The sequence below is a fragment of the Rousettus aegyptiacus genome, unplaced genomic scaffold, assembly GCF_014176215.1.
Source record: "Rousettus aegyptiacus isolate mRouAeg1 unplaced genomic scaffold, mRouAeg1.p scaffold_m13_p_3, whole genome shotgun sequence".
NCBI lineage: Eukaryota > Metazoa > Chordata > Mammalia > Chiroptera > Pteropodidae > Rousettus > Rousettus aegyptiacus.
The window spans coordinates 130,921,776-130,949,399 of NW_023416306.1; the positions used below are offsets into that span (position 1 = coordinate 130,921,776).

The 27,624-nt window shown below is 43.3% G+C and overlaps 1 protein-coding gene across 20 annotated transcripts; it reads left to right on the forward strand.

The window, feature by feature from the left end:
- Positions 1 to 27,469, forward strand: TPM1 (tropomyosin 1). 20 transcript variants are annotated; one of them, XM_016141127.2, is made up of 10 exons: positions 4 to 206; positions 999 to 1,124; positions 12,901 to 13,034; positions 15,053 to 15,170; positions 16,444 to 16,514; positions 17,295 to 17,370; positions 17,824 to 17,886; positions 18,171 to 18,240; positions 19,716 to 19,794; positions 21,241 to 21,438. In XM_016141127.2, the coding sequence occupies exons 1-10, from the start codon at positions 93 to 95 to the stop codon at positions 21,242 to 21,244; spliced, it is 855 nt and encodes a 284-aa protein (XP_015996613.1). In that variant the 5' UTR covers positions 4 to 92; the 3' UTR covers positions 21,245 to 21,438. The 20 variants fall into 20 exon arrangements, with proteins under 20 accessions (XP_015996610.1, XP_015996613.1, XP_015996606.1 ...); XM_016141120.2 differs by lacking the exons at positions 999 to 1,124; positions 17,295 to 17,370 and adding exons at positions 1,314 to 1,439; positions 16,773 to 16,848 and having other exon boundaries at positions 21,241 to 21,344; XM_036218056.1 differs by lacking the exons at positions 19,716 to 19,794; positions 21,241 to 21,438 and adding exons at positions 1,314 to 1,439; positions 26,127 to 27,469 and having other exon boundaries at positions 6 to 206.
- The last annotated feature ends 155 nt before the right edge of the window (positions 27,470 to 27,624 follow it).

Here is a 27,624-nt window from a genome sequence, read left to right on the forward strand (position 1 = left end):
CAGCTCCGTGCTCGCACTCCGGCTCGGCCGTCCCACCGCGCGTTCGCCTCGCCGCTCCCGCCGCAGCCCCCGGGCCTCTCGCCGCCGCCACCATGGACGCCATCAAGAAGAAGATGCAGATGCTGAAGCTCGACAAGGAGAATGCCTTGGATCGAGCGGAGCAGGCGGAGGCCGATAAGAAGGCGGCGGAGGACAGGAGCAAGCAGGTCGGCACCTCCCCGCCCCCGCTGGACGCCCGCCCTGTGCGGGCCCGCCTGGGTGCTCCCGAGCCCTGGGACTCAGCCTTACACCCTTACCTGCCTTTCACCCTTAGGATTCGGGGAGCCACCCCCACCCCCAAACGGCCAGGGATGTGCGTCTGAGGGGAAGCGGGGGAGCAAGACTCGGGCTTGTTCTAACTTTTAAGTAGCATCCGAGGACGCTTATTTCCCTTCTCTGGTTCCCAGAGCCCGTGAAGTCAATTCATTTCCTAGAGGCACTTGATTCTCAGAATCCGGAATCAATTTTGGATCCTTGGGGGAAGGGAGGCGGGGGGCGGCGGGGAGGTGGAGAATTGAAGGCAATCAAGTCCGCAAAGTGTTAGAAGTTCTTGTGGGCATTTGCCTGGAGAGGATACGCCCTTCAACTGGTATAGAAAAGGCGGTAGGGGTAGGGGTGTGTGTCATGGAGTGTTTCCCTAAGAACAAAGATGGGACAGAATAGAGAGTACGGTCCGAAGGCCAGGGGCGTTTTTCTGCACCCTCAAGTTGTGGACTTGAGCCCGCTGAGACCTCGGCAGGAGTCTCGTCCTGGGGGGGCGGGGGGGGGTTGCAGGGCGGGCCACGGTGCACCTCCAGCTCCAGAGAGAGGAGTTTAGTTACCTGAGGACCCTTGAACCCCAACTCGGTGGCGCCCCAAGCCGGAGGGGCCCCAGCCAACCCGGCGCCCGTGTGTTGTGTATGTGTGTCTAACACCCGGTCCGTGCCGGTCGCCCGCGCCCGCCCGCCGCTGCCCCCCAGCTCGAGGAGGACATCGCAGCGAACGAGAAGCTGCTGCGGGCGTCGGAGGACGAGCGGGACCGGGTGCTGGAGGAGCTACACAAGGCGGAGGACAGTCTCCTGGCCGCCGATGAGACCGCCGCCAAGGTACCCGGGGCGCGCGGCTCGGCGCACTAATGGCTAACTCTGTATCTTTCTCTCTCTCTCCCTTCTCTGTCTTTCCCTCTCTCTGTCCCGCTGTCCCTGTGCTTCTGGTTCTGTGCACCTACACCTCTCCCCTGCGGTATCACGCTGCCTGCTGCACCCCTCCCCCTGCCCCCCACGGCCAACTCCCAGCTGGAAGATGAGCTGGTGTCGCTGCAAAAGAAACTCAAGGGCACTGAAGATGAACTGGACAAATACTCCGAGGCTCTCAAAGATGCCCAGGAGAAGCTGGAACTGGCAGAGAAAAAGGCCACCGACGTAAGTGCACGCACACACTGCCTCCCTCACCTCCTGCCCGCGTGGCCGCTCTGGGGTCCACCACAGGGGCCAGAGAGCAACGGAGGAGGGTCACCTCCTCCCACTGGACGCCTGCACATAACCCCGCCATGGCCCAGAGCACTGGATGCTGCCTTGGACTGCTGCTGCACACATTCATTTATATTTCATCCACTCCTCTCTTTCTTGTACTCTTTCTTTGCCCCCACCTCTGGGGTGGAGGTGGGTGGGTGAGAAGCTGGGAGAATAGAGCAGCTGAAATTGGATGCTGAAGGTGAACCTTGCCTTCCTGGTGGCAGAAAACCTCTGAGGTGTCATCACCAAGGTTTGTGCAAACAGAATGCCTAGTTTCTTCACTTTCTTTCTTTTTGCCCTCTCTGGTGAGTGGGTGGGTAGACCTGGTTTTCAAAGGTAGGCCTAGTCAGGATACAGAAGACCTGACCTCTAGAATGAAGGAATGGCATGGAACTACTTTGACTCAGAATGCTAAGCTTGATGGTGGGTGCAGAGACATTGAGGCCTGCTTTCTTACTAGGGAAGTCAATCCAGTCTTTTAAGATCTGCCTGGGAAGATGATACTTGCTTGGGTCTGCAGTCTGAGAGCACTAGATCCAAAAAGTAAGCTGGGAGTTATATATAGCTCAGTGCTTTATATGGTATAGTGAGCTAGCTGCCTCCTCTGTGCTCCCCCTTCTTGCCCCACCCCCACCTGTCAGCCTTCTGACAACTACCACATAGTTTCAGGGTTGATGCACACGGGGCAAAAGCACTCTGTCCACTTCCCTTTGAAGGATTCCTTTTAGCGGAAGAGCTTGCCTCTTCTGCAGCATAATTCAAACCAAACATACTTCCAAAGGACCTTTTTTTCACACCGTTGGATTCCATTCTAGAACCTAATTAAGCCTAGAGGCCCAATTAGGAAAGAATTTCTTGGGAACTTGGGAATAATTCCAAGAATGTATGAGCACCAGAGAGAAACTGCCCAGAAGTTGAACTACCAAGTGCTACAGTAGAAATTTTTTTATCTAAGAGTAAAATGCAAATTGCTGGAGGGTCTTGGGTCTGGAAATCAGTAAAGGCTTTTTGTGGTTTGAAAGGCTTGAAATGTAATCTCCAAGTGTGCTATGTAAATGAGAAATCCAGACATGGGACATTTAGAATCTGACCAAAAAATTTTTCAGTGAAAATCAAGATTCCTGGAAAGGAGGTTCAGGGAAATACTGATTTAGCTAAAATATTTAAATTACAAACTACCTGGCTTTAGAAAAAGGGCCAAAGAACATATATAATTCTTACTTTGTATAATGTAGATCAGATGTCTGTTCTGTATATGGTTAAATGGAGGGTGTCTTTCTCCCTCAAATTCTCCAGGAGGACGTTTATTTAGCTTTTTCAAAAGAGCCGCTGATAGATCAAGGAGAGATATACCTTATAAGGAAAAGAATGCAGAGAATTTGAAAATAGCCCAGTAAGGCTGAAGGCAAGAGAAGGAGAAAAAAGCTACTACAATTCCTAAGGAAAAAAGATCATAATTATTGTGACTATGCAGTGCTACAGGTCTTCCACGAAAAGTCTTGTTTAAGGGAGCCTCCCAATGAGGTGGATTAGAAGTGGAAAAGAGGTTATTTAAAACCAGCTGGGGTGGGGGCGGTGCCAGCAGGGGAAGGAGAATTTTGAAACTGTTTTGATTCTTTTTTTTTTTCCACTGAAAACTGCCCCTAATATGGTACTCTTTTTTTTGCGGAGTATATATTGTTCATCTTCTCTTTAACAATCTAGGTTGTTTGGAACCTATAGGAATATTGAAGAAGTTTGTGAAGAAATACTATATTGAGAGTGATTCTTAACTAGTAAAAATAGTCCACTTGAACAGGGGGAGACAGATGTCACTAGAAAAAGGGGGAGGTGGGAGAGAGGTGAGTTTCCTGAAGTAGTAATATATTTCATTTATGATTAGGACATTTCATTGTCATCACTCACCTCTGTAAAACATTTTTACATTTTTCTTCCACTGAAGATATTTTTCTAATTTACCAACATACTTTACAAATCTTATTCCAGAAGCGGGCTCCTCCTAGCTTAAAAGGTTATAATTCAGGAAGTAGCATCCCTGATGGTTTTGTTTTAAATTTTTTGCTGTCATTCCACCTAACTGAGGCTGAAGGGGATAGATGGCTCCCATTTTCCTTCTGCTCTTCAACCCTTTCCCCAATAACTATGTACCTGATATTTACAGTATGTGAGTTTTTATTACCTACAGGTCTTTGCTTCCTAAATCAGTGAGTCTCTCAACTAATTGAATTGTCTAGAGAGATTTAAAAACCCTTAATCCAGGCTGCCCAGGCCAATTAAGTAAGAATCTCTGGGAGTGGAACCCAGATGTTAGTGTTTTAAATACCCAGGTGATTCCCATGTGCAGCCAAGGCTAAGAACTGTCCTAACTCTTCTATAATGACATCAGCATGAAAATGAACTCACCTGAAACTGACTTTCCCAGGTGTTTGAAAGCAGGCCATTAAGTCACTAGTTGGCTGCTTAGAGCACTTGCCAGTGTCCAGCAATTTCCCTGGCTCCTTCTGAAGGTTCCCAGATGTCCCCTACCCACACCCTCAAAGTTGGAGGCCACGGTTTCTACTCCTTTAGGAGAGGAGTTGTAACCTCCCTCTTGACCAGATAAACTGTGTAGAAACAAAGCGAAAGGCTCCACCTACCGGATATGAGGGTCATTGTTGGGGTTTCGGAGAGAGCCCAGGTTGAGAAAGTACATGGAAAATGAGTCTGGAAAGCAAAGGAGTTTAGTTGTTAGAAGCTGTGGAGGAGAGGGTTGTCAGGTCTGTTTTCTTTTTCTAAATTACTCCTACACTTAAACACATCAGGAACTGACTTGAAAGGTGAGAAAAGAAAGGTGTGAGACTTAGCAGGCATTTAAAAACAAAGCCCCATTGGCAGAGGTGGATTCCCAGAGATTGTGTCCAAGTTGGTTTTCATCCTGCTGTAGCCAGAGGCTCTCCTAGGATTCTGTAGCCTTCTTTGGTGTGCCTTTTAAAGGTAGCCCCATCCAGCCCCAAATTGGTCAGATTCCAGAAAGAGCTCAGAGCCTGATCTAAAAGCAGAAAAGATGGTAACCAGAAGGGACTCGAGATGGCTGTTTTTATGGAAAGGAAAGTGAGCCCCAGAGAGTCTGGTGGGCCTGAGAGCACACAGCTGGTTATGGGCCCCAGCATGACTCTTAAGACAGTGCCTGCCTATTAACTAAAGTTATCATTTGAGTTCTTAACTATGTATGTACAAGATATTGAGCTAAGCGCTTTAATTATTTCATAATCCTCACATCAGTCCAGTGAGAAAAGTACTAATAATCCTACTTTTACAGATGAAGCCCAGAGAATTCAAGTTATTTGTCCAAAGTCACACAGCCAGGAAAGAACTAGGAGCCAGATTCTAACCTGGGAAGACTTTTAGAATAGGTAGGTTTAACCACTGCAATATGTTAGTTTTCATTTCGTGAGTTTTGGAGTGGGAGAAGGGCTGTTGTGGTTAGACTCTTGTGTCCTGGGGTTCTTTACAACGAGGAACAGTCCCTTTGGGGGTACATTCAGGCCCCAAATCCCTCGTTCAGCTTCCCTCCCTTCTGGGCCTGGGAATTCGGGACTCTGGAGCGGCGCTCCCGCCGCCAGTAGGCGGCACCATCGCCCTTAGCAGCCAGTCCCGTTACCCCTGGACTACTCGAACGGGGGAACGGTGCTGGGAGTCGAAGGAAAATCCCTGCTTGGTGGCCTCCTTTTCTGCAGGGCGCAGTCCGCCAGGTGCCCCACAGCGCGCACCCGACGCCAGCCAGACTCGCTGCAACGAGCATGCGCAGCGCCTCCCGCCGTTTACAAATTCCTGGGGTCCGCGGCGCGCGCCCGGCCCCGCCCGCCACGCGCGCTCGCGCACCCGCTTGCGGTTCGCTTGCACCGGCGGTGAGACTGTGACTTCCGGGCCGGTCCTGGGCCGCAGGGGGCGCCGCCGTTGTGCGGCGAGGACTGGGCGGGGCGGCCCGGCTCCGTGAGTGCGGCAGCGGCGGCAGGAGCGGAGCAGCCGGTCTCTCCCACTGCAGCCTGCCCGCCGCCGCCCCGCACGATGGCGGGGAGCAGCTCGCTGGAGGCGGTGCGGAGGAAGATCCGGAGCCTGCAAGAGCAGGCGGACGCCGCGGAGGAGCGCGCGGGCAGCCTGCAGCGCGAGCTGGACTACGAGAGGAAGCTGAGGGAGACCGTAAGGGACCCACCCATCACCCACCCACCCACCCGGAGGCGTCCCCTCCCCAGTCGGCCCCACACCGTGCCTCAGGGCCCTCGGGAGCCCAACTAGCCTGCCCCTGGCCTCATGCTCCGGGGCGCACCTGGCGCACCTGGGCAGCCGGCATGGAACTCTGGGGAGGGGTCCTGCGGGGTTTTTATGCGTTTTGCATCTTTCTGGTTAAAGTAAAAGCTCCAAGGGGAAGTAGGAGTGGTGTTGAGAAGGTTCTGGAAGCAGCCACATTTCTGGGGTGTTTGCGTTTGGCCTGGGTGTCTTGGATCCCCTGGGATGTGTACTTTGCGCTGCTGGCAATTACCCCGAGGGTGGGAAAGGAAAAAGGAAATTCTTTCGGAAATTCGTTCCGTTGGGAAGGGGCGCCAACAGGTCTAGTCTAAGGTAGTGCCGGACTTTGGGACCCGGGGATGCTAAATTCTACCATCCCCGATGGTTTCCCTGGAAGTCTGTTTCTCTGGTGGTTGAGACACTGACAGCTCCGCTTCTAACTTATAAAATTTGCGTTCCGTTGACCCTTTTCTTAGTCATCCTTTTTAATGTACAGATAAATATTTCTTTGTTACCGAATCTTGAAAAAAGTTGGCTAAATGTCAACGATTATTGGGTGTATTTTCTTGCCGCCTTCCCCCTCCCCCACGTTGCGTGTAATACCTGGCTTCCTTTTTCTTAAGGCAAATGTATCCAACAAACAGGAACAGAATTTCAGAGGCAGTTTAGTTTAGGCGTTGAGTTTGGGGAGGGAGAGTAGGGTGTGTGTGTATTTTAAATAAGGATACTCAAACACCTTGGGAATTTTATGACAAGTGATAATATGGTGTCCAGCTGTGCTTAATGCAAGCCTATTCTCAGTTGAGTAAATCCTATTGGTTAAGTGTACAGCTGGCTGCAGAAACTACAGGACCTGTTTTGCATAAAATGCATAGAAGCAAAAGGTTCCTCTTAAGACGAAGTCCTAACGAGGACATTTCAGATAAAATACAGACAGGAATCAGAAAATCAATAAGCAAAAGAGATTTTTTAAGAAAACAAGTCAGCAACGGTCCTATGGATGTCTTTGAATTTGGGTGATAAATTGATTCTGACTCCCTCCCTGAGTGGCTAGTAACTGCCCTTGAACTATTAGAACTAATGGAACGAGATGGATATGAACAAGAATTCTGGAACCAGACTGCCAAGGTTTGAATCTTCCACTACTTAACTACCTGTGAGACATAGGGCAAATTAACTTCTCAGTCTCTCGGTTTGCTAATTATAAATGTGGATAATAATAGCACCCACCTATTGTGAGGGTGAAAGGACTTAGTATGTATAAAGAAATTACAATGGTGCTAGGCACAAGTAGATGTTATGTCAGCCAGTATTAAAACTGCACGGCACTTGGCATAGCTCATTGCTTCTTCACCTTCAATTCTCCACTTATCGAAAGGCCTTGAAAATGGCCTGCTCATTGTATTACATCTTAAAACATTCCATTTAAATGTTTTTAATCAATATATTTTTGTTAGTCTTTGGAACTTGTAGAGAGGGCATGGGCAGGCTGGAAGGAATGTTTGGTGGATTGAAGTGGTATTAGTGGTGGAAGTCAGTAGAATTCCCCTCACCCTGCTGAAAAAGGGAATATGTGGTCCTGTACGGGAGTGCCTTTTATTGACTCCTGGCCTTGTGATTGATGTCAGACACAAGATAATTGCATGACGAGCCCGTTGTTACTTTTATACACACCTTCTCTTTTGTGCATTTTTATAACAGTGATCTTCCTGTGCCAGCTGGCTAAAGACAATACTTTCATTCCTTTCAAAACTTTATATTAAAAGTAGCTTAAATAAGTTCATTTTTTAAAGTAATTTTTGAAAAGTCTATCCAGGTGATTAGACACAGAACCTTTTAAGACAGCTAGCTACTTGAGGATCGAGTCAGACCATGGAGAACTTCAGATTGAAAGTTGTTCCTCACTTCTGAAACTAGACCTTAAAAGATTATAGCTAATTTAAAGTAGTTTCTTGGTAGTTTTCAGACACAGCTATGAGTTAACCTAGCAGTCACAGTTTCTCTTGGTAGCAAAGATGAAAGTTTTGTGACAAAGTCATGAGCCACTGCAAAAAATATTTGGAAAGTTGGCCCTTAATTCAAATTCTCAACAGTTCAGGCAGGCTGTAGTTAATTGGCCCTGTTATACCAGGACTTTCCTTGGAAAAATCAGTCCTCCCTTATTTCTTACTGGTTTGTTTTTCCCAGGTATGTGAGCTCTTTAAATGTTTGGAATGAGGCTACTTTGCTTGATGTAATAGTTGATACCAGGTCCTTTGACCCATGAGGATTTTGTTTGTTTGTTTTTTGTCATTATCAGAGGAAAAAGTAGCAAGAAGGAGCCAATCCTTCCTCCTTTCTGAATAGTACCCAGCAAATAAGGAGACTTAAAGTTGCAGCCTGTAGGTTTTTAATTGGTAACTTTATTAAATCATGAGAAATAACCAATTTACAAAACTCCCAGCCCATTTCCTCTTTAGAGTTGGTAAATATTTCTAAGACTAAGAAACTAAGGGTGCATTTTGTCTCACATTGGCACCCCCAGGGTGGCAGTAACTAGAATATGTACACACTCTCAGTTTCTGCTTTCATATGTAGGCAAGGCAGAGGGACAACAATGCCCTGTTCATGTCCATTCTCCCTCATTATACAAACATGCCTCATAAATTACAGGCTTTGGCACAGTTAGAGGAGGTTGTGTTTATCTGTTATCCATGGGAGTGCCCCTTAATGTCATCAGTGTTTTTTCCCCCTTTTCTTACCATATAAGGGCAGAAGTTTGACTTGGCCGTAGTCACTTGGTCTTACACAGCAAGTTGGGTGAAACCTCTGTATAACTACAGTTTGCATGAAATAAAAAGGCCTGACCTTTGATCATCCCATGCTCCACTCTGGTTTGGGCAGGACTTTGAAAATATATTCCAGAGGATTAATTTTTAGGATATAATATTCTACTACAATTATTTCTTAAGAGCCTTAACTGGAATTCTTTGTTAAGTAAAAATTATTGCTATTTTTATTTATTGATTGATTTAATTTCAGCTCTGTTGGCTACTAAAACATCTAGATGTCCTGAAACTCTAGGCCTTGGAAAAGTTTTTTTCAACTCCGATTTGGAGTAATATTTTGCTATGTTGGGGCAAGCATGCCTCTGAATTCTGTGTAGTACTTTGTTGGGTGTGGAGGGAGTGGGGGAGTGGTGTGCCTGCTTTTCTCTCCGTATAGGTAGCTGATATCTTTGCCAGGGAGGAGGCAGGCCTGACATGTGCAGCTCTAAGGCACCTCACAAGGGTAGAGTGCCTGGTGTGGTTTAACAACAGATCTGTAGGAAGACAATTGGTAGCCTTCACTAATATAGCAGTCTCTTTTCTGAGTAGCTCATTACATGTTAGGACACAATAGCACTTTTGAAATAAAAGAAACTAGCATCCCAAACTGAAAGATTTTGCCAGCAGCATCAACACTTGGGGCCTAGATAGAAGAGGCTAACTCAGCACACTAAGGGTAATTTCCATGCCTGGAAATAATTTGCATCTGGGGTCTTGACCCTTCCCAAACGCGTTGTTATTTATATCTGCTTTTTAAATAACAGAAGGTCACGTGGCTATGGACTTGTACTGGCAGAGGCAACCGCAGGTTAAGTTCTTAAGTAGAGTGTCCCATCCCCTCACACACACACCCCCTCCTTCCCCACCACACCCCCCCCTACTATGATGAAAGAAACCTTAGAAAATGTTTAAATAAGCCTCAGAACGTAGAAAACACATACTGAAAATAAAAAGTTTGCGAAGGTGAAATATGTGGGCCTTTTGAACACAGAACATAATCCCCAAAAATAAGAGAAAGAAAGAAGTGCCCTTAATTTATTAAATTAAACATATCTTGAATTCTAGGGAATCAGACAAAATTGTGATCAGACCAGTATGGTAGGGCCTGAAAAGCCAGTGAGAGTCCAGGCATTTCCCAGGGAAAGCCTGTATAGAGGTAGAGGTACCCCAAACAATGCTTCAAGTCTTGGCTATAACCAAGCAGCGTTGGCTTCTGGTATTGAGAGCAAGTGCTCTGTGTCCTTATGTCAGCTGTTACCCATTAATGTTACTTGATGAAGTTTTCAGTTTTCTACCATAGCTTACTTCAAAAAGGATTGAGAGGACTTGTTTAGTGGATGATATTTAATACAGTAACTGTTCTCCTAGTCCTGGTTAGGTTCTGTTGCTGAAGGCCATTGTATGGATAGGGGAGTTGGGTTGGAGGTGGCTGTAGAGAACCTCCCACTCTGACACAGAAAGAAGGAAGATAACAAAGGTGAGGACCTCTAGTTCCAGGGCTTTCATGAGGTTCCAGGAGGCTGTCAGGAGAAGTGACAGACCCAGCCAGTGAGGAGCAAGATAACTTGGATTTTAGTCTTGTCTCCCACCAATGGCTGTTGACATGAGCATACGTCAGCATTCTGGGTCAGAGATCCCACTATCCTCCTATTTTCTTTTGAATGAAGAGCTAGAAGATCACTTCCCACAGGATTTGCCAGCTTCTTTGGGTAGAGGAGTGGAACAAGTAGCTTATTTATAGTGCAGATTCCCGCCCTCCCCTGTAACCTCCTTAATCAGTATCTCTAGGGATGGAGGCTGGAAGTTTGTATTTTTAATATATCTCTCTCAATGGATTCTGACACTTAGGCAGTTTGGGGAACTGTTTGGTGATGCCTAGGTGGATGTTTAGCCCTTCCAGTTAAACAACTGAGACCCTATTTTGCAGAGCACCCATAGGTTTGCTCTCTATGTGCACCAGTCTTGGCTCCTAGAACAGATCTCTATTCCCAGTCATTGCTTGGGCACCCTATACAAGGTCCTCTTGGCTGGTGTTCCTTAGGACACACCCATAATGTCAAGAAGTATAAGGTCCAACAAAATGTTCCTGGGAGAAAAGTTAGACATTTATAAAACAGTGACCGATAAGAGGGAAGATACAGATTGATGAGGTGGAGTGGGGGGGGACCTCTCAGGTAGGGAGATCTTGTGCACAGAGGCAGAAATGAACATGGGGTCCTCCCTCCTTGCTCTCTCATGTCGCAGGGGCGTGAGAAGCTGGGGACCTAGACTGGCTTGTCACCCGGAAGTTTACTATCCCAGATTGTAACATCTCCTTTCTATGAGTACAAAGTCCTGAAGGCTGGGGCCCAGATGGAAAGCAGAGCAGGGAACTTAAAAAGTGGTAGCTACAAAAAACATCTTTGAAAATCTCACTAACATTTCTCTGACCACCTGTAACAAGGCTACTTGCCTTTATTTTTTAAATAATAATTACAAGGAAAGAAGGGAATATTTTTGAGTGTGTGATCTAGAAACTCTACTGAAGTTTTTTTGTTTGTTTCCTTTTCTCATTTTTGTTTTTAACTTTTGAGGCTGCTTGTTTGTTTCCCCCATGCATAAAAGAATAGAATTTTTACTGGAAATGAAAAATAGAGAAAAGTGAATAAAGCAAACCTGACCCAAAAATATAACCTTAATGTTTTCTCCTCCCGGTTTTTAAAAATAGGACTAAAGATTTTTTGAAAGGCAGTTTCCTCTATTTAAGAAAGGTTGTTGTTATTACCCTTACCCCTTCTCTAAAAAAACCAAGTCATCTATCTGCCTTTTAGACTTAGCGGGGCCCATTACTAGCTGTGCACCAATAACAATGTACTTCATGGGCCAAGACAGTTGTAAACCATCCTCTTCAGATTCATTTGTCATTTCCCCCTGCTCCCCGTCTCTATCAACCAATTACTACTACATGGTTAATTTTCGATGAGATAAAAGTATATTTGAATGGTTTTTTTAAAAAAAAAAAAAAAAAGTCCTTCACCATGGTTGGAAAAGCCCTAATCACCTCTCTTTCCCAAATAAAACTTTGTTCATCTAGATTTGTAAGATTTTAGCTGCTAAGAGCTGAATGTTCTCACATTCCTTTGATTCAGGGCCATAATCACAGCCTCTCTGTCTAACTACATGTGCATTTCAAACTGTGTATATCATGGATTCACAAGCTAAGAAAGTTGTTTTTGTTTAAATTAGATTTTACTATTTCATAGACATTTACTGAGCTCATACTTTGCGGGAAACCATGAGTCCCTGCATGTAGAAGCTTATAGTTGAATAAAGAAGACAAGACTATAGGCAGAGAACTAACATAGGGTCCCTAAGTGTGTATTGTAACTTTTAGAAAACTTTCTGTGTATCCTGAAAACCGCATCACCCCATGATGAGCAGACATTCAAAATGGGCGAGGTTGAAGAAATGGTGTCTGATTACTAAATTCCATCTCTCATTTAAATGCATAATATTTAAACAGCTACCCTTTCAAGCGTATGTTAGGGACCATGGCAGTCTTGCAAACGTTCTGAGGCTCATAGTAACAGATGCTTATAACAGTAGATAATCATTGCATCCCCAAGAAAGAATCATCTACAAATAAAAACAGATCTGAACTGCTTTTCTCCTAAGGAGTTTGAAACTTTTCTTGTAGCAACTTTGACTTGTAAGAAATTCCAGTAGGTTTATGTCGGAAACACTTGGGAAATTTGTCTTGGCCCTGTTCCAGTGTTACCAGTTACTCTAAAGGAGTTACTGAAAAAGTGGGAGGGTACTTAATTTAGTTGTGTCTGTATAGCATATATTTTAGAGCCCCACAACATTTTGAAATATTTTAGTTCCTTTATAAGCCCCCTTTGAGAAAATGGTCTGAAGAAAGGAGGATTGAGACCACTCAAATCTGGTTTCTGGCTCTTTATGTAAAGTCGTATTATCTCTGTCTACACCTCAGGCACCCAGTGAGTGATGTGGCTTTAAGGAAGCTCTCCCGTTGATTAAAGCCAATACGTTGAAATCTATGGAAGAAAGGAACCAGTGGGAGAGCATTTAAGGGTCCATCTTTCCAATGAGAGTGGTGTGTATGGATTTGTATATAAACAAATGTGGACAGTCACTATATAAATCAATGTACGAACGTATCCAAGAACTCCAGAGTTGACCAGGGCTTATAATGCACTCAAAGGTGTTACCACAAGGCCCAGGCTTTCTGTCCTAAAGGCTCTACCCTCACTTTTCTCCCCAGTTCCGAAATGCCTTTCACTCTCTCTGCCTAGGCTGAAGCCGATGTAGCGTCTCTGAATAGGCGCATCCAGCTGGTTGAGGAAGAGTTGGATCGTGCCCAAGAGCGTCTGGCAACAGCTTTGCAGAAATTGGAGGAGGCCGAGAAGGCAGCAGATGAGAGTGAAAGGTGAGGGCACCTCACCCAGCCCAGCTTTCAGCATGGGTCTTTCCTCCTGGTGGAATGGGAGGGCTTATTTGATCTGTGGGGTTCAAGAATTTTGCAGTTCCTTGGGATCATTTCTTCATTTGATCGTAGGTATAATTTTACTGGTTTTAATTTAACTTTAGTGGTTAATTTATTGGTTTTGTTTGTTTAACATGGGTGCTTTTAGGCAAAGTACATAGGGGCTTTAAACCCCACAATTACAAAGAAGACAAAGATCTTTTTCTGTCTTCATAAAGCTCACCGTCCAACAAGAAAATCTGGGGCTGTATAATGGTTCTTTCATTCCTGCTGACCCCAAAGCAATTATGCATTTTTAAAAGATAACTTTGTTTTAAAACATACCAAGGAGGCTTAGGCCTAGTTAAGTGAACTGTGGACTATCAGTTGTCAAATAGCCCAACAAACAGGTGAAAAAGAAAGCACAGATAACACAGAAATATGATCTGCAGAAGTAAATTGCTTTGGACTTAGTAATGCTGATAAGACATGTGCACATAGAAATATAATCAGATACTTGTGTCTTCTGAGCCCGTTCCCACTGACTTAATTGCTCCAAGATTCAGCTTTGTGGTAGTAAAGGAAAACCATGGTCATATAGACCAGCACCACTTCGTGCATCCTGGAAGGCATTGTCTCTTATGCTCAGCTGTTGAAGTTAATGTATTCGTATGGCATAGACTCCATGAGAAGAGGTATGACAAAGCAGTGGGATGGCTCAGGACACCTGGGCAGGTGAATGCAGTCATTCATTTTATCCCTTTCGCCATCTTTGAAGTAACTTTCTGCTCCTTGCCACCATAGATAAAGTGAGATTTCAGACTTTAGGATTAAAGACACTTTCTAGCTCAAGTTTTCAGCTCATTATTCACTGCTGCTTATAGTTTCTTCTCTTACCAAGAGTTTTGGAATTCTTTCAGATGACTCATCATCTCTAACAGTGTACACATACCACAGTGGTTTCGTGGCTGACTTCTTCCTGAAATACACTTGTTAGTGAACCTAAAAGGCAATCTGGCAATGTTAGACTTTGGCGCAAAAAGGCGTTCAGAGATCATTGACTCCAGTCCCCTGGTTTTACAAATGAGAAAACTAGGACTGAGACTGATGTGGCCTGCCCACAGTCTCACAGCCAACTTATGGCTGAGCCAAGACTAGGACTCAAATCTACTAAAATATATTGTAGGGCCTCATCAAAAAATAGTGGTTTATTTACCTTATTGCCTAGTTAGATTTTGGTAAGTGAATACCATTTTAACACGAGTAGTTGTTTCATAAGTTTGCAATTTGGATCAGTTTAATTTTCCAAATCTTAACATTGTGCCATAGAATTCAAACATATACATCAGCATAGAAGGTAGCGTCAATCCTGTCTCTTAACACCCCTCCTGTGAAAGATTTCCATTCAAGGAAAAACACAGTTTATCCAAAGTGTTAGGATGACCCATATGAAACTGCTATTTTTATAGGCCTGACATGATCAAATATCAGCAGTTTCATATGGTTCAATCTTGCATTTACATTTGTGGCAGATGAGGTAAGAACAGCTACCTTCTTTGTAGGAGGAAATATGTCCAGATAAATTTGCTTTTCTAACGTTGGTACATTTTCAAGCTGGAGCTTCCCACTAGGAAAGGGAAGAGATCCCATTATTTACAAAGCAAGTAAGGCATGTTGGCTCTCCTGTTTACCTGCCTCCCAGTTTCAAACAGGATTCTGACATGTTACCTTTCATTCAACATTAGATTCCTGGGCAGTTTCACCAGTACCAAAAGTGTGAAGTTTCGTTGCAATAAACAGAAGTGTGTATCTTTCTGCCTTCAGCTCTGGAAACTCTTGCTTCATGGCTTAGAAAATAAAAGTAGCTCTGTGCTCTGTTTTGGTCTGCTGGTTACACTAAGCCTCACAACTACTGCAGTACAGTGTGGGTTTGTGGAGGTCAGCTCTAAATCTTGGGTCTTGTTACTTGTCTTCCTTTTCAGAGGCATGAAAGTCATTGAAAGCCGAGCCCAAAAAGATGAGGAGAAAATGGAAATTCAGGAGATCCAACTGAAAGAGGCCAAGCACATTGCTGAAGATGCTGACCGCAAGTATGAAGAGGTCAGATCCTGGACCCAGAGCCTCATAGACCCCCAGCAGTGGCGGGGGGACAGGGATCAGTGGATACAGCCTTTTCATTCTTAATTGAAATGATCTGCTTCCTTGGCAGTTATGAGTGGTTTTGAGAAGCAGAATTTCTTGATCTCCAGAAAATGATTCTTATTTGATCCTTTTAGGGGATCCCAGGCTTCATCATGAAGTCAGTAGCACTGGAAAAGACCAAAGCTTCCCCAAAAGACCAGGACAAAAAAGCTATAGCCAGGAGAAGGGAGAATTGGGCCTCTCTATCTGTGGAAGGAGCCTCTCATGCTTTTGCTGTGCAAGCAGTTCTTCGTGGTGTGGTTCATTAGGACGGTCCAGTTCAGACAGTATAGTGATATAGACCATGCACTCGTAGAGATATGACTGCACTTGCTCGGTCGATTCATGGAGGACATTTTTAGTCTGTCGTCCTCTCTCCTCAAGGTGCTAGAATCTCATTATCAGTGCAGGTTCATAGTTGAATCAGCCTCTGGTGATGGCCCCATGAAAACAACTTCCTATGGTAACAGAGCCAATAAGACTTAAAGTTTTAGTTTTGCCATTAGTGTACCATGGCTATCTTGAAATGTCATTGACTTTCCTTTATTATTATTATCATTATTATTACCACTACTACTTGCCAATTACACTATGCCTGCTAATTTTGAAAGACTTTAAAGGATCCCTTCTTTGCTCAGGTCCTTTCTTCACTAAATACAGATTTAACTTCATTAGTCTTTTCACAAGCTCATCTCCTGTTAGTGTCTCTTGCTATCCTGTTGGCATTTTTAACCTCCTCCACAAAAAAAGGAGATTGAGGTACAGAACTCTAAATTGATGGAGTTCTCAGGATTATTTTCAGTGCTATCTTGGCAGCCCCTACCTTTATAGCATAAAATGTGTCATGTCTCATCATACTATTTTTGAGATTGTGAATTTCATATTTCTCCCTCTTTCCACACTTTGGTCTGGCTGCTATGTAATTATACAGAGTTCACCTAGGTCAGACTTAAAACGAGGCTGCCCACTCATAACCAATTTTTCTGGGTCTTTGTGAGCAGAAGCCTCTGGTCTCCTCTCCATTGGCACTCCTGATAGAGACTTGCCTCTCTCCAGTCCATGGGAAAGAGGATGATCTTATGTGTAAACAAGATCTTTTAGGGGCTGATGGATCCAGTCCCCGTCCTCACACCCACTTGTTCAAAGCTTGTAAGCCCCATGGTATGTGTGTAATGTGTTTATCCTGCTGCAGGTGGCCCGGAAACTGGTCATCATTGAGAGTGACCTGGAACGTGCGGAGGAGCGGGCTGAGCTCTCAGAAGGGTAAGCAGGCCTGGCTCCAGGAGGCCGTGTTTGGGGTGCCGCAGAGCAGTGACTAAACAGCATGACCTTCTGGCAGCTACACATTTACCTGTTTCAGCTCCGAGCTTCTTATGTGCTCGTTTGATGTAGATGAGCCATGAGTCTGGAACACGGAGGACTTGTGCGGGATGTCTGTGTATGAATGCGTGTATCACTGCATGCCTTACCTGCACACTGATTTTGAGAATGGCCTTGTGCATTTCCTGTGTCCACTAACAGCCAAGTTCGACAGCTGGAAGAACAATTAAGAATAATGGATCAGACCTTGAAAGCATTAATGGCTGCAGAGGATAAGGTACTGATGACTTGTGTGGTTTTTAGGTTTAACTGCCACCCAGACGTCTTTCAGCTTCCAATACCTACTGGTTCATTTGGTATAACAACTGCACCTTCACCACACCCTCTGCTATCTTATATCTTGCTTTAAGTGCTTTCTTTGGGTCCTTTATACTCCTTTGTTTTCTTTCAGAAATGCTCTTTGGTGCAGCCAAAAAAGAAGCCAAATTATCACACTTCAAAGTTGCTGGATTTTGTCACCCTGCCTTTCTGCTTTTGCAAGGCTGGGGGGGGCCAGTGTCTGTGGCGAAATTGGATGTTTTAGTATTCGATGATTTGGCTACTTTAAGGCAGCCCTTTGTTCTCTAGGACTCAGTTTTCATTTTTTCCCCATCCCTCTCCTTTTTCTCTCCTCCTTCCTTTGGCTTGTCTCCCACCCTTTCTGCCTCTGATCGAAAACATTAGCAAATGTGCCGAGCTTGAAGAAGAGTTGAAAACTGTGACGAACAACCTGAAGTCACTGGAGGCTCAGGCTGAGAAGGTAGGCCAGGAGCATGGTGTGGGGGAGAAGGCATCTTTTAAGAGCTACTCAAAAGACACCGCTTTTTCTCTTCTAAGGTCGTACCAATGAAAGCTGTAGTCCATTAGGCATTTTAATAAACAGCATTGTTTTGAAGTGATTTCTTGATGGTTATTGGATAACAGATTCTTTTTTTTTTTTTTAATAGAGGATATCTTTTGAGTATGCGAGTCATCTGTAACAATTTAATTTAAGCCAAGTGCCAAATGGATGTTATCTTGTTCTTATCCCATGTAAAACAATAGGTAGGAAAACAGAGACTATATTGTAGTATGCCATTTGATCTCAGAGGCTCCATTACCTCCTAAGAGAGCCTCAACATCTGTTGGCTGGGCTGGCATTTTCTTTGTATTAGAAGACATGGGTATAGAGTGAGCTGCAGCCTGACATCTGGAATGTTCTTTCTAATTACAGTACTCTCAAAAGGAAGACAAATACGAGGAAGAGATCAAGGTCCTTTCTGACAAGCTGAAGGAGGTAATATTATGGGTGTTGGGTGAAGCCAACTGAATTCTAAATGAGTTTGTTTTTGTGAAGCAGGTCAGAGCTTTTTCATTTTAAAGTTACTATTCACATCAGGAGATTCAAAGGTGCTCTCGGAGTGCATGTGCTGTGTTAGCTGCCAGCTCTCATTGTACTGACCGACAAGTAGTTTCTGACCCATTTTATGAGTGCTGTGCTTGATTTCCATTCTCTATATTCGTAGCTACTAGAAATTTAAAACTTCCCAATTTTGATTGAAATAAATTAAATCATTACAGGCTGAGACTCGGGCTGAGTTTGCAGAGAGGTCAGTAACTAAGTTGGAGAAAAGCATTGATGACCTAGAAGGTAAGATCTTCAGTTTTGTTTTTAATTTAATCCTTTTGGTTGAATACAGACCTGGCAAAATGATTTTCTAATCCTGATGCTTCCACCTTGGTATACTTCTTTGCTCTTGCACATTCCTCCTGTCTGTCCTTGGGGTTTTCATTCTGTGGCTCCTAAACTCTTGGACCTGAGTCCTCTGCTCACCAGATGACTGTTAGCCACCAGACGGGACACGTCTCTTTTTGTAATGGCAGATGCCATCCGGTTTTGCCTTATGCTCCTCAGAAGTGTGGCAGGGTTATTTTTCATTGCGGGTAAGGTGGTAGAACATGAGAATGACTGGTGTATTTTCTATCGTTAGTAATATTTCCTAATGGTCAGAATGGTGTGGATTTGTTCTTAGACACAACCCATCTTCTTCCAAGTATGAAGAAGGGTTTGGGTTGGGCTTTTTTGTTTTTTGTTTTTGTCATTAGTTATCTTGGCAAATTCTCTGTATTCTGAAAGAGGAATGGGGGATAATAGGGCATCATATTTTGAAATTTTACTTAAAAACATTTTTTCCCTAATTTATGTTTTATTGTAGTAATACCCAGAAATCCTAAATTTGAGAAATCCCGAATGGGTCTCACAAAAATCCAAAACGTTGAGATTGAAGGCTTGTGGTCAGTTTTGAAAAAGAAAGAAAAAAACGCATAAAACATATACATCCAAGGAAGAAGGAGCTAGAGAAGGGACTGGAGATTGGTGCAGGTAGCAGCCAAGCTAGTGGAGAAGAGGGAAGGACAAATGGTTGCAGAACTGTTCAAGTATAGCAAAGTACAGAGTCATCAGTGCAAAAACTAAACTGCAGGCTTGGCACACCACCACCATAAAAAGTGTGGCTGTCCTCATTTGTCAAGCCTCCTGGACCACTAACAGGGGATCTCGAGTGGGAAGACCACAAGGAGAAGTTTAAATGGCACAAAGAAGTCCATATCCCAGTGGTCTCCTTTGGTCAGGAAGTCAGTGGTTTGAAGGCAGAGCCAGATAAGGATTATAGACTATAGTCACAAACTGTTCTTCCAAAACACTGCCCTTGGATATTTTTCCACTGTTTATAGTTGCAGGTGGCTGACTACTCCAGTGTAATTAAAATACAGCTCTAGAAAAGAAAGACATTCTATTATTACCCGGCCAGGAGGCAGCCTTCTGTGGTTTTGTTCAGGACTTAACGTGGTTTACTGATATACCTACCATATTTGTTATGATTTTCATATTGCATCTTTCTTGTTTTATTTTCTAATGGGTTTTGTTCTTTTTGTTTTTGTTTCAATTCATTTAAAAACAAAACGCACGCCTCCTGCATTGGCCACCTGCTGCGGCACCAATTCCTTCATGCATTGCCCTTTTCTTGCTGCTGTGTTGGGATGGCGCCAATGCCACCCTCACTCACCCTCCATCTCTTGATCACTCTCCATGTCCTTGCACCTCTGCCTTCCACTTCCTGGTCATAGACGAGCTGTACGCTCAGAAACTGAAGTACAAAGCCATCAGCGAGGAGCTGGACCACGCTCTCAACGATATGACTTCCATGTAAATGTTCACCCACCCTGCCTGCTCACATTCATGCCTTCGTGCTAATATGATAAACTCACCGCTGCTCCTTTCTGTGCTTCCAGAATCCCCATCTTTACACCTTTCTGCCTACTCTCTTTGCAGAATCTAGGATAGCCATTGTTTTTTCACTTTTTACTAACATAAAGGCCAAGTAAATTAAGTGTCTGTACAAATCGTTTTCCTTTCGGAATTCATTCATTTCCCAATTTGTAGGCTAGATCATTCCCACTGAGCCGTGAACTGGAATAAGAAAGACTGGAGCACTATGCTTTTAGGAAATTAAATTAGGCTCAAGTAAAATTAGAAGATCGTGCAATTGTGCAGGAACTTCCCAAAGAAATATCAAAAATTCCTGAGATTGAATTTACTATGATCATTTTCAAAAAAAAAAAAAAAAAAAGTAAAATTTAAGAACACTGAAGAGTCAGGTTACTGAGGGTCTGAGGGACAGGAAATTGGTGCACTACAGCCTAAAGACTGGTGCTTTAAAAGGTCACCTCTTCCTCACTGTTAAGAATTCTCGAGAGAAATAAACACTCTCCTGAGTAGCCAAGCCTTTAATTTTCTGTGTTTATATAAAGAGAATTAAAGTACCCCCAATAAGTACCACAACTTGTGTCAAAGAAATGGGACATAAAACACAGATTGTACAATATGAGTTTTGGAGTTAATGGCCCAGCTTTTACTACTGTGAGGCACTAAGAGTTGGAGTAAATAGTCCTGTTCTCATGAGAACCTTGAGCGTACACAACTAATTTCTATATTACTAACCAAACCTAAACTTTAAACTTATTTTGTCTCTTTAAATTCTAACCTGGAATGTTTCACAGAGGGTTCTCTTATCCTGATAATGTGGCACTGAATTCCAGATAAGCTGGAAATTTCATTTTCCAGGCCCACCTGCCCTTTCTTTACCCATGCAGAAAAATGGTAACTTGAAGGGTGTGGCCTGTGCCTGCTGCCTTACAGAATCTCCATGTTACCCTAGAGATGGGATGGTCAATATGGAAACTAGAGAAAGCACCCACCCACCCCCTTATTTGTAAATGAGGGGTTGGGTCAGATCATCTATCTCTTGGTCTTTTTCCATGAGACTATAAACATGGTGATTCAATGGGGAAAACTTGTATCAAGTATGAGTAAATATACTAAAAGGTGGGTTAGCTCAAAATTTATTTGTAAAACCTGTTCATGGGTCGTCTTAAGATGGACCCTTACCCTGCGGGGACCATGATACCAGAGGGCGGTCCAGACACTAAGGAGGGCAGGGCCTGACCTCCCCTCCCGCAGGTGCAGCTGGCAGCAGGTTTTGCATGTCTGCTTCTCAGCTCTTTCAAGTGCTGCTGTCATCTGTTAGTCTAGTTTTCCTTTATTCCATTGTGCCACTTTTTTCTTTTTCTCCCACCTTTTCTCTTCATGCAGATAAGTTTCTTTGCTTCACTCCTCCCAAGACCCCTTCATCAAGCTGGATGTTCCGCCTCTCTGAGCTCTGCAGTTTGTCTCTTCCCCAGCTGACCCTGGTTCTTTCTTTTAGCATCCTGCCGTAGGGCCAGGCGCACACTGTGCTTTCTATTGTACAGAAGCTCTTCATTCAGTGTAAAATAAACACTGTGTAAGCTATTTCTGTTTGCTATTCTTTTTACTTCTTATTTATTGACATCTTAGTTTCAACACTGAATAAAACTACAAATCTGCTTCACGCTTATGAGGGTTAATTTTTGGCTGCTGCTGGGTTTTTATTTTTTTCATTCTGAACAATATACATTAATATCAAGAGTTTTTAAGACAGTAGTTTCTTGTGGAACTTTGAGAAAATAAAAATATTCATGCCTGTGTCCCTTTCAGAGTTTTGGTTTCCAGAATTTAGAGTGAGGCCCTGGGCATTTTGGGGTTTTTTTGTTTGTTTTCTTTGTTTTTTGTTTAAGGGATCGTGATGGTTCTAGTATGTAGTCTGGGCTGAGGACCTCTGCATAGGACACACTGCTTGTTGGGGTCTGAAGATCCACCTTGAGCAGTGGCTTCCTCCGCCAGAGATTTTGTCTAGGATGTGGTGAGCCCCCTCTCTGTTGCTACTAAGGTGGCTCTCCTCTGGAGGTTGGGGCTCACCAATGAAGTGCTCATGATGAATGCCATAGCCATCCCACATTACTAGGAGTTTACACACTGGGAAGGGTGAGAAAGAACTTGGATCCAAACCACGTAAGTGTAGGTGATTGTTGATCCTCCTTTTACAACACGAAGAGTTAAAACATTTTAAAAGTGTATTCATTATGCAGCCACCTTCATTATGATCATGAGATGACATCTTAGGTTTTCTAAATATGATTATGTTCAAGTTGAGATTTAATTTCGTGCTCTGAAGCACATCATGTATTCTTTAGGAAAGTTTTGCTTCCATAATCTTTGCAATAATACTTGGTTTTTTAAAAAAATTTGTGGATATGTTTAATGTATAGCCATTAACATTGATTCTTTTTTCCTTCTAAAAAAAGTAGTGGAAATAATTTAAAATATAGTTACATTGTGTTTGGGCTTTGCTATTTCAATTCAAAAACAGCAATTAAGTGATTTGTCAAAAACATTGCAAAATTAGATTAAAATGATGCGGACTTTTGTTTCCTAATTCCCAACATTTCTCTGTCCTTAACAATCTGGCTATATTTCTCCTGTGTTTTAAGTGTGGGTGATCTTCATCTGTTTGCAGTTTTTGTTAGCCTAAGAGATTTGATGTACTACTATTTGATAGATATGATGTACTCAATTTATGCTCAGATAAATTTGGACAAGCTGAAAATAATGCCAAAGACTTCAGAGCAAATGATAAACACACTGCTTACAAGGGCTGTAAATTAGTAGTGCTACAGTAAACTTTTTAAAATTTAAATTCTGGACAATGTCTCTCCCTTGAGAGTATAAAGACTTCTGTAATTTCATGTTCTTTTCCTAAGACTCCTCGGGCCTGTTTTTGAGTATGATTCCTGCCTTGTTCTTTTTCAAATTTAGAGTAGTAGTAGTTGGCCCTTCTCTGAGTGCTTCCTGCAATAGACTAAATGACAAGTCTGAAAGTTCCGCTGAGCATATATTCAATTAATTCTGAAAGTACATCTGTTTTAAAACCCTCCTGGAGACTTTCATACTTTCTATAAGTATATCCTACAAGAGGAAATGGGAAACTAATGGATTGGGAAGGCAAATTTGAATAGCCCAAGAAGGTATATGGGTACACAAGAGGATAAATAGCAAGTTGATCTTACCAAGAAATTGTCAGAGCCCAGGCTTCTAGTTTAGTGTGTTGGGCCATAGCTACAGCTGCTGCAACAACCTAGGTCAGACCAACCCCAAAACATTGCTGAGTCAGGGTACTAGAGGCCCCAGACATCTGGGAGGTAAAATAGAAAGGGAAAATACTTCCAAACATATAACCAGTTCTGGTCCCTGCCCTCAGGCCACCCAGGCATACCAGCTCTATGGCATCTGAAGTGGAGCAGGTCCAAGGGAGGGTGTGTTGGGGACAGCCGTCATTTAAGATGAATTCACACTGATTCTCTGGATTCTCTAGGATTTCTCCAGTTCTTCCATTCCAGCTGGGTCAAACATTGGCTCAGCAAACACATCCTGCCTGCCCGTGGCAGTAGTTATCCCATGCCATACTGTGAATGTATTAGTTGGGTTTAGATTTTGCAGCCCTCAAGCATTTGCCGTATCCAAGACAACTGTAGAAGATAGCGAGGATGTGGTAAAGAGGTGAACCAGAAATGTTCATTGCCCTCAATGAGCTGGCCATCTTATGGGAAGGTAGTCTGAACTAATAGATGGTGTGCATTCAGAATCAAAGAATAAGTCTGACCAGTAGCTACCTGGAGAAGGTAACATTTGACCAAGGTTTTGAATATTCAGAAAATTTGGATGAGCAAAGAGGACAAGGCAGGAGATATTCCAGGCTGGAAAGTGTAATGAACATAATATCTTCTCCATCTTCTACCACTTATAAGAGAAAATTAAAATAATTTGTCAATTCCCCAACAAACCTGGGAGTAGAGACTGGACATTTTCATTTTCCCCAGGAGTAGGACTGTCAGCTTTTCAAGATCACTAAGTAGAATTTCTGGGTCCAGGTTGTCACCATCATTCAAAACAATCATATGTCCATCAGCTTTTTTGTGTCGATGCCAAGCTCTCCTCATTGTATGGGTGTCCCCTGGACCATCGGATAAGACTGACTCTTATGGGTGGCTTCCTTGCCATGTGAGCAGATGACAGTGCCAATGTGTAAAATTTATATCACACTGGTCTCCTTATAGATGTCCAAGATTTTGCTCATTTTATTCATATCCATCTAGCACCAAACATGAATACCATCTTCAAGAAGTAAGCAGGTAAATTTTATGTCAGTTTTAAGTAGGGATAAGTGCTTGTTCTTTGGGCGTTGGAGAGGGTAACACTCACCTTGTATTCAAACCTAGACAAGAGTTCAGAATTTGCACCCTGCATCATGGCAATTGGGCAACAGGGAACTTAGTTCTGCATTTCAAAAAGTTAAGGCAGTAGTGGTGGCCCCCTCGTGGTCCCACCTGAAAGGAAAGCCAGCCCTGGGAGTGGTGATGTAAGGGTTCCCGGAAGAGGTGAGCAGAAGTGGGCCAGTCGAGGCTTCACCGTAAGATCTCCACTGAGCCCCACCACGGAGTAGATGATGTGCTGGGCTCGCCTCCAGCCTTGCCTCAGTTTTTCAGGCTGTTGTCAAAAACTGCATTCATCTCAGTTCACAGTGGTCATAGTGGGGTGCCAGAGGGACGCCCTCTCTCTCTCCTGCTTGTACCCTGTTGCTCCCACATCCCTCTCCCTAATCCCCAAGAAAAAAAATACTGGCTTTTCCTAAGTCTGCCGGGCCTTTGCCATCTACCTTCCTGGACACAGGACAGATGACCACGGGGTAAGGGTAACCTCAGCAAGTGATCACAGTGCCTGAGGTATCTGTGTTCTGTCTGTTAACTCCCTCTCTCCAAGTCCAGCTAACCTCTCTTCTTCTGCCTCTTCTTTCTCTTCTGCTAACCTGCTTGCTGACCTGTACAGATCAACTCTACCAGCAACTTGAGCAAAACCGCCGCCTAACTAACCAACTAAAGCTGGCTCTGAATGAGGATTAAACCTAAGTGGGAAAGAACTTGGGCTGAATTCTAGGAATGAAGCCCATGGGCAGGAAACCTAAAACTCTCTGTCATACCTTCAGTTATAGGATTGAAAACAGTTGCTTTCTGCAGAAATGTACATGAAAGGATTCAGCTGAAAGGCTGGCCTTGGCTGCATTTTCCTCATATCTCGAATATTTCAGTTCTATTTAATCTCCCAAAAAAGCTTTTATGGGAAAATATATATATTATGTATAGGAATAAATATAACAATTAAGCACTCCTCTTTGCGTTGTTAGTTCCTCTTGTTTGAACTGATACATAATGAAGAAAACCCCACCCCCCAAAAAATGTTTTCTATTTCCTACAGGGAACTTTAAGTTAGCCAAAGCAGTGGGGTTTGTATGTGTATAAATATATATATATCATATATATATATGATATATATAATATATATTCCTATTACATATTCATATTCCTGACTTCTTAATATAGTGTTTGAAATATGATTAAATGTACCTATGCTTGGGCGAAATAGCTTTTGAAAACAGCAGCTCATGGCAAGTCCCTGATTGTCTGAAAGGTACGCTTTTATTCAGTCTAACGGTGTTGTTGGAATCTGGTGAGAATGTCATGCTGATGATAAATAGAATGCTATAAAAATAGTAAGAGAATGTCCTACTGAAGTGTGCATGAAACGTTGATAATTTTTTTAATGAGCAACAGAAATAAACCATTTCAAAAGTTGTCAGAAAACCAATTTACGTCATCTTTGTGTTCTATGAGATTGTTACAGCACAACTCCCAGGCCTCAAACTGCCTGCAACTCATAAATGTCTGCTGTTATTAACTTCAGTGCTGCAAGCACCTCTCCCTGTCCCCACAGCACACGACCAGTGGACCTTCACCAAACCCGCCTGCATTTTATTCTCAGAGCGGATTGTTGGTGAAGGTTCTCCTGACTGCTGTGTGAGAACCTGCTGTGCCTGTAGTTCCTTCGGGTCAGAGACAGCTCTCCTCCTTGTAGGTTCTTGTCTGGAGATGAGTAATGTCTTACAAGCATGCCTAGTCCTAATCATCTCATCCTGTGTTTGTGATTGATGTTTGCCTGCCTAAATGTACAAACCACCATTGTGTCCAAAGTGCAGCTATTCATGACTTAATTTTCTAATCCCACCACAGAGAAAGTGGCTCATGCCAAAGAAGAAAACCTTAGTATGCATCAGATGCTGGATCAGACTTTACTGGAGTTAAACAACATGTGAAAACCTCCTTAGCTGCGACCACATTCTTTCATATTGTTTTTGTTGTGATTTGTTTTGTTTTTAAACACCATGCTTATCATGAAACCCCTTAAATGCATTTTTATTTACTTTTACCACTGTCACAGAAATACCCACAAATACCGACTAGATTGAGGGGTGGGGAAAACACACACACACACAGAGACAAGCCCGGTCAGAGCAATAATAATTTAAATGTGCCATTTCCCAAACTGTCGTTGCCACACTTTTATAGAGTTTAGCAACACAGTATACTTAGTCTAGGAACCCTCACTAAAGCAGAAAGATTTCAACTCAAAGTGCCAACGATATGTTCAACAGGAAGATTACTGTTGGAAGCAATCAGGTGTGGACTGGTGCTACTTTAAACAAAAGGCCCACTGTGGTCTTTCATTCAATAGCGTACAATTTTGAATTCTGTCCAACAATAATTTATTTTGTCTTGTGTTTTACTATGAGATGAGAGTATAAATTCTGTGTGCCTGAATTCACTAAAGCCAAGAGTTTTTAAGCCACACTGCTCTTTTAAGACTATTTCCTTCTAACTGGCACATTTTCAGCTCATTACAGCTCATAGGATGGCATTCGATGTGGATTTCCACTCTTCATTTCTCCATGTTAAAGTGAAAGATTTAGGCACTACATAGAAATGGTAAAGAAACAACATTTTCTTAAGAGTTATAACTACAGTAGTCTCCCCTTGCCCGCTGGAGATAGCTCCCAAGACCCCCAGTAGATGCCTGAAACCGCAGATAGAACCCTATATATGCTATCTTCATTCCTATACACACAGCGCTTCACTTGAAGCACTTTACGGCTTCTCTTTGGCATATTCAAATTGAAAGGATCACTACTCTTGCACTTTGGGGCCATTTTTAAGTAAATATAAGGGTTACTTGAGCTCATGCACTGAGATACCATGGCAGTCAATGTGATAATCAAGACAGCTACTAAGTGACCGTTGAGTGGGTGGCGTGTACAGCGTGGAGATGCTGGACCAAAGGATGATGCAGTGCGCAGTGGGACAGTGCAAGATTTTATCACACTACTCAGAATGGCACACAATTTAAGGCTTACAAAAGGTTTATTTCTCAACTTTTCCATTTAATGTTTTCCAACCATGGTTGACCGCAGTTAACTGAAAACGAGGAAAGTGAAACTGCAGATAAGGGGGGACTACTGTATGTGTAAACATTGTATAATGATATGGAATAAAATGCACATTGTAGGCCATTTTCTAAACTTAGTGGTCCTGTCGTTTGTATGTTTTTACTTTATGGACTTGAGATCGTGTGATCGACCTACTTTCCCTCACGAATGATTTAAAGCAAAATAATATTCCAAAGTCCAGGGGAAAACTGGCTTTCATGTGTTATCCTTCCGGAAGTACTCAAGGC

Coding starts and splice junctions, on each gene's coding strand:
- TPM1 (XM_036218056.1), top strand. CDS start 93: ATGGACGCCATCAAGAAGAAGATGCAGATGCTGAAGCTCGACAAGGAG. Junction 1,125..1,313: donor CCGATGAGACCGCCGCCAAG/GTACCCGGGGCG, acceptor GCCAACTCCCAG/CTGGAAGATGAGCTGGTGTC. Junction 18,241..26,126: donor AAGCATTGATGACCTAGAAG/GTAAGATCTTCA, acceptor ATCCCACCACAG/AGAAAGTGGCTCATGCCAAA.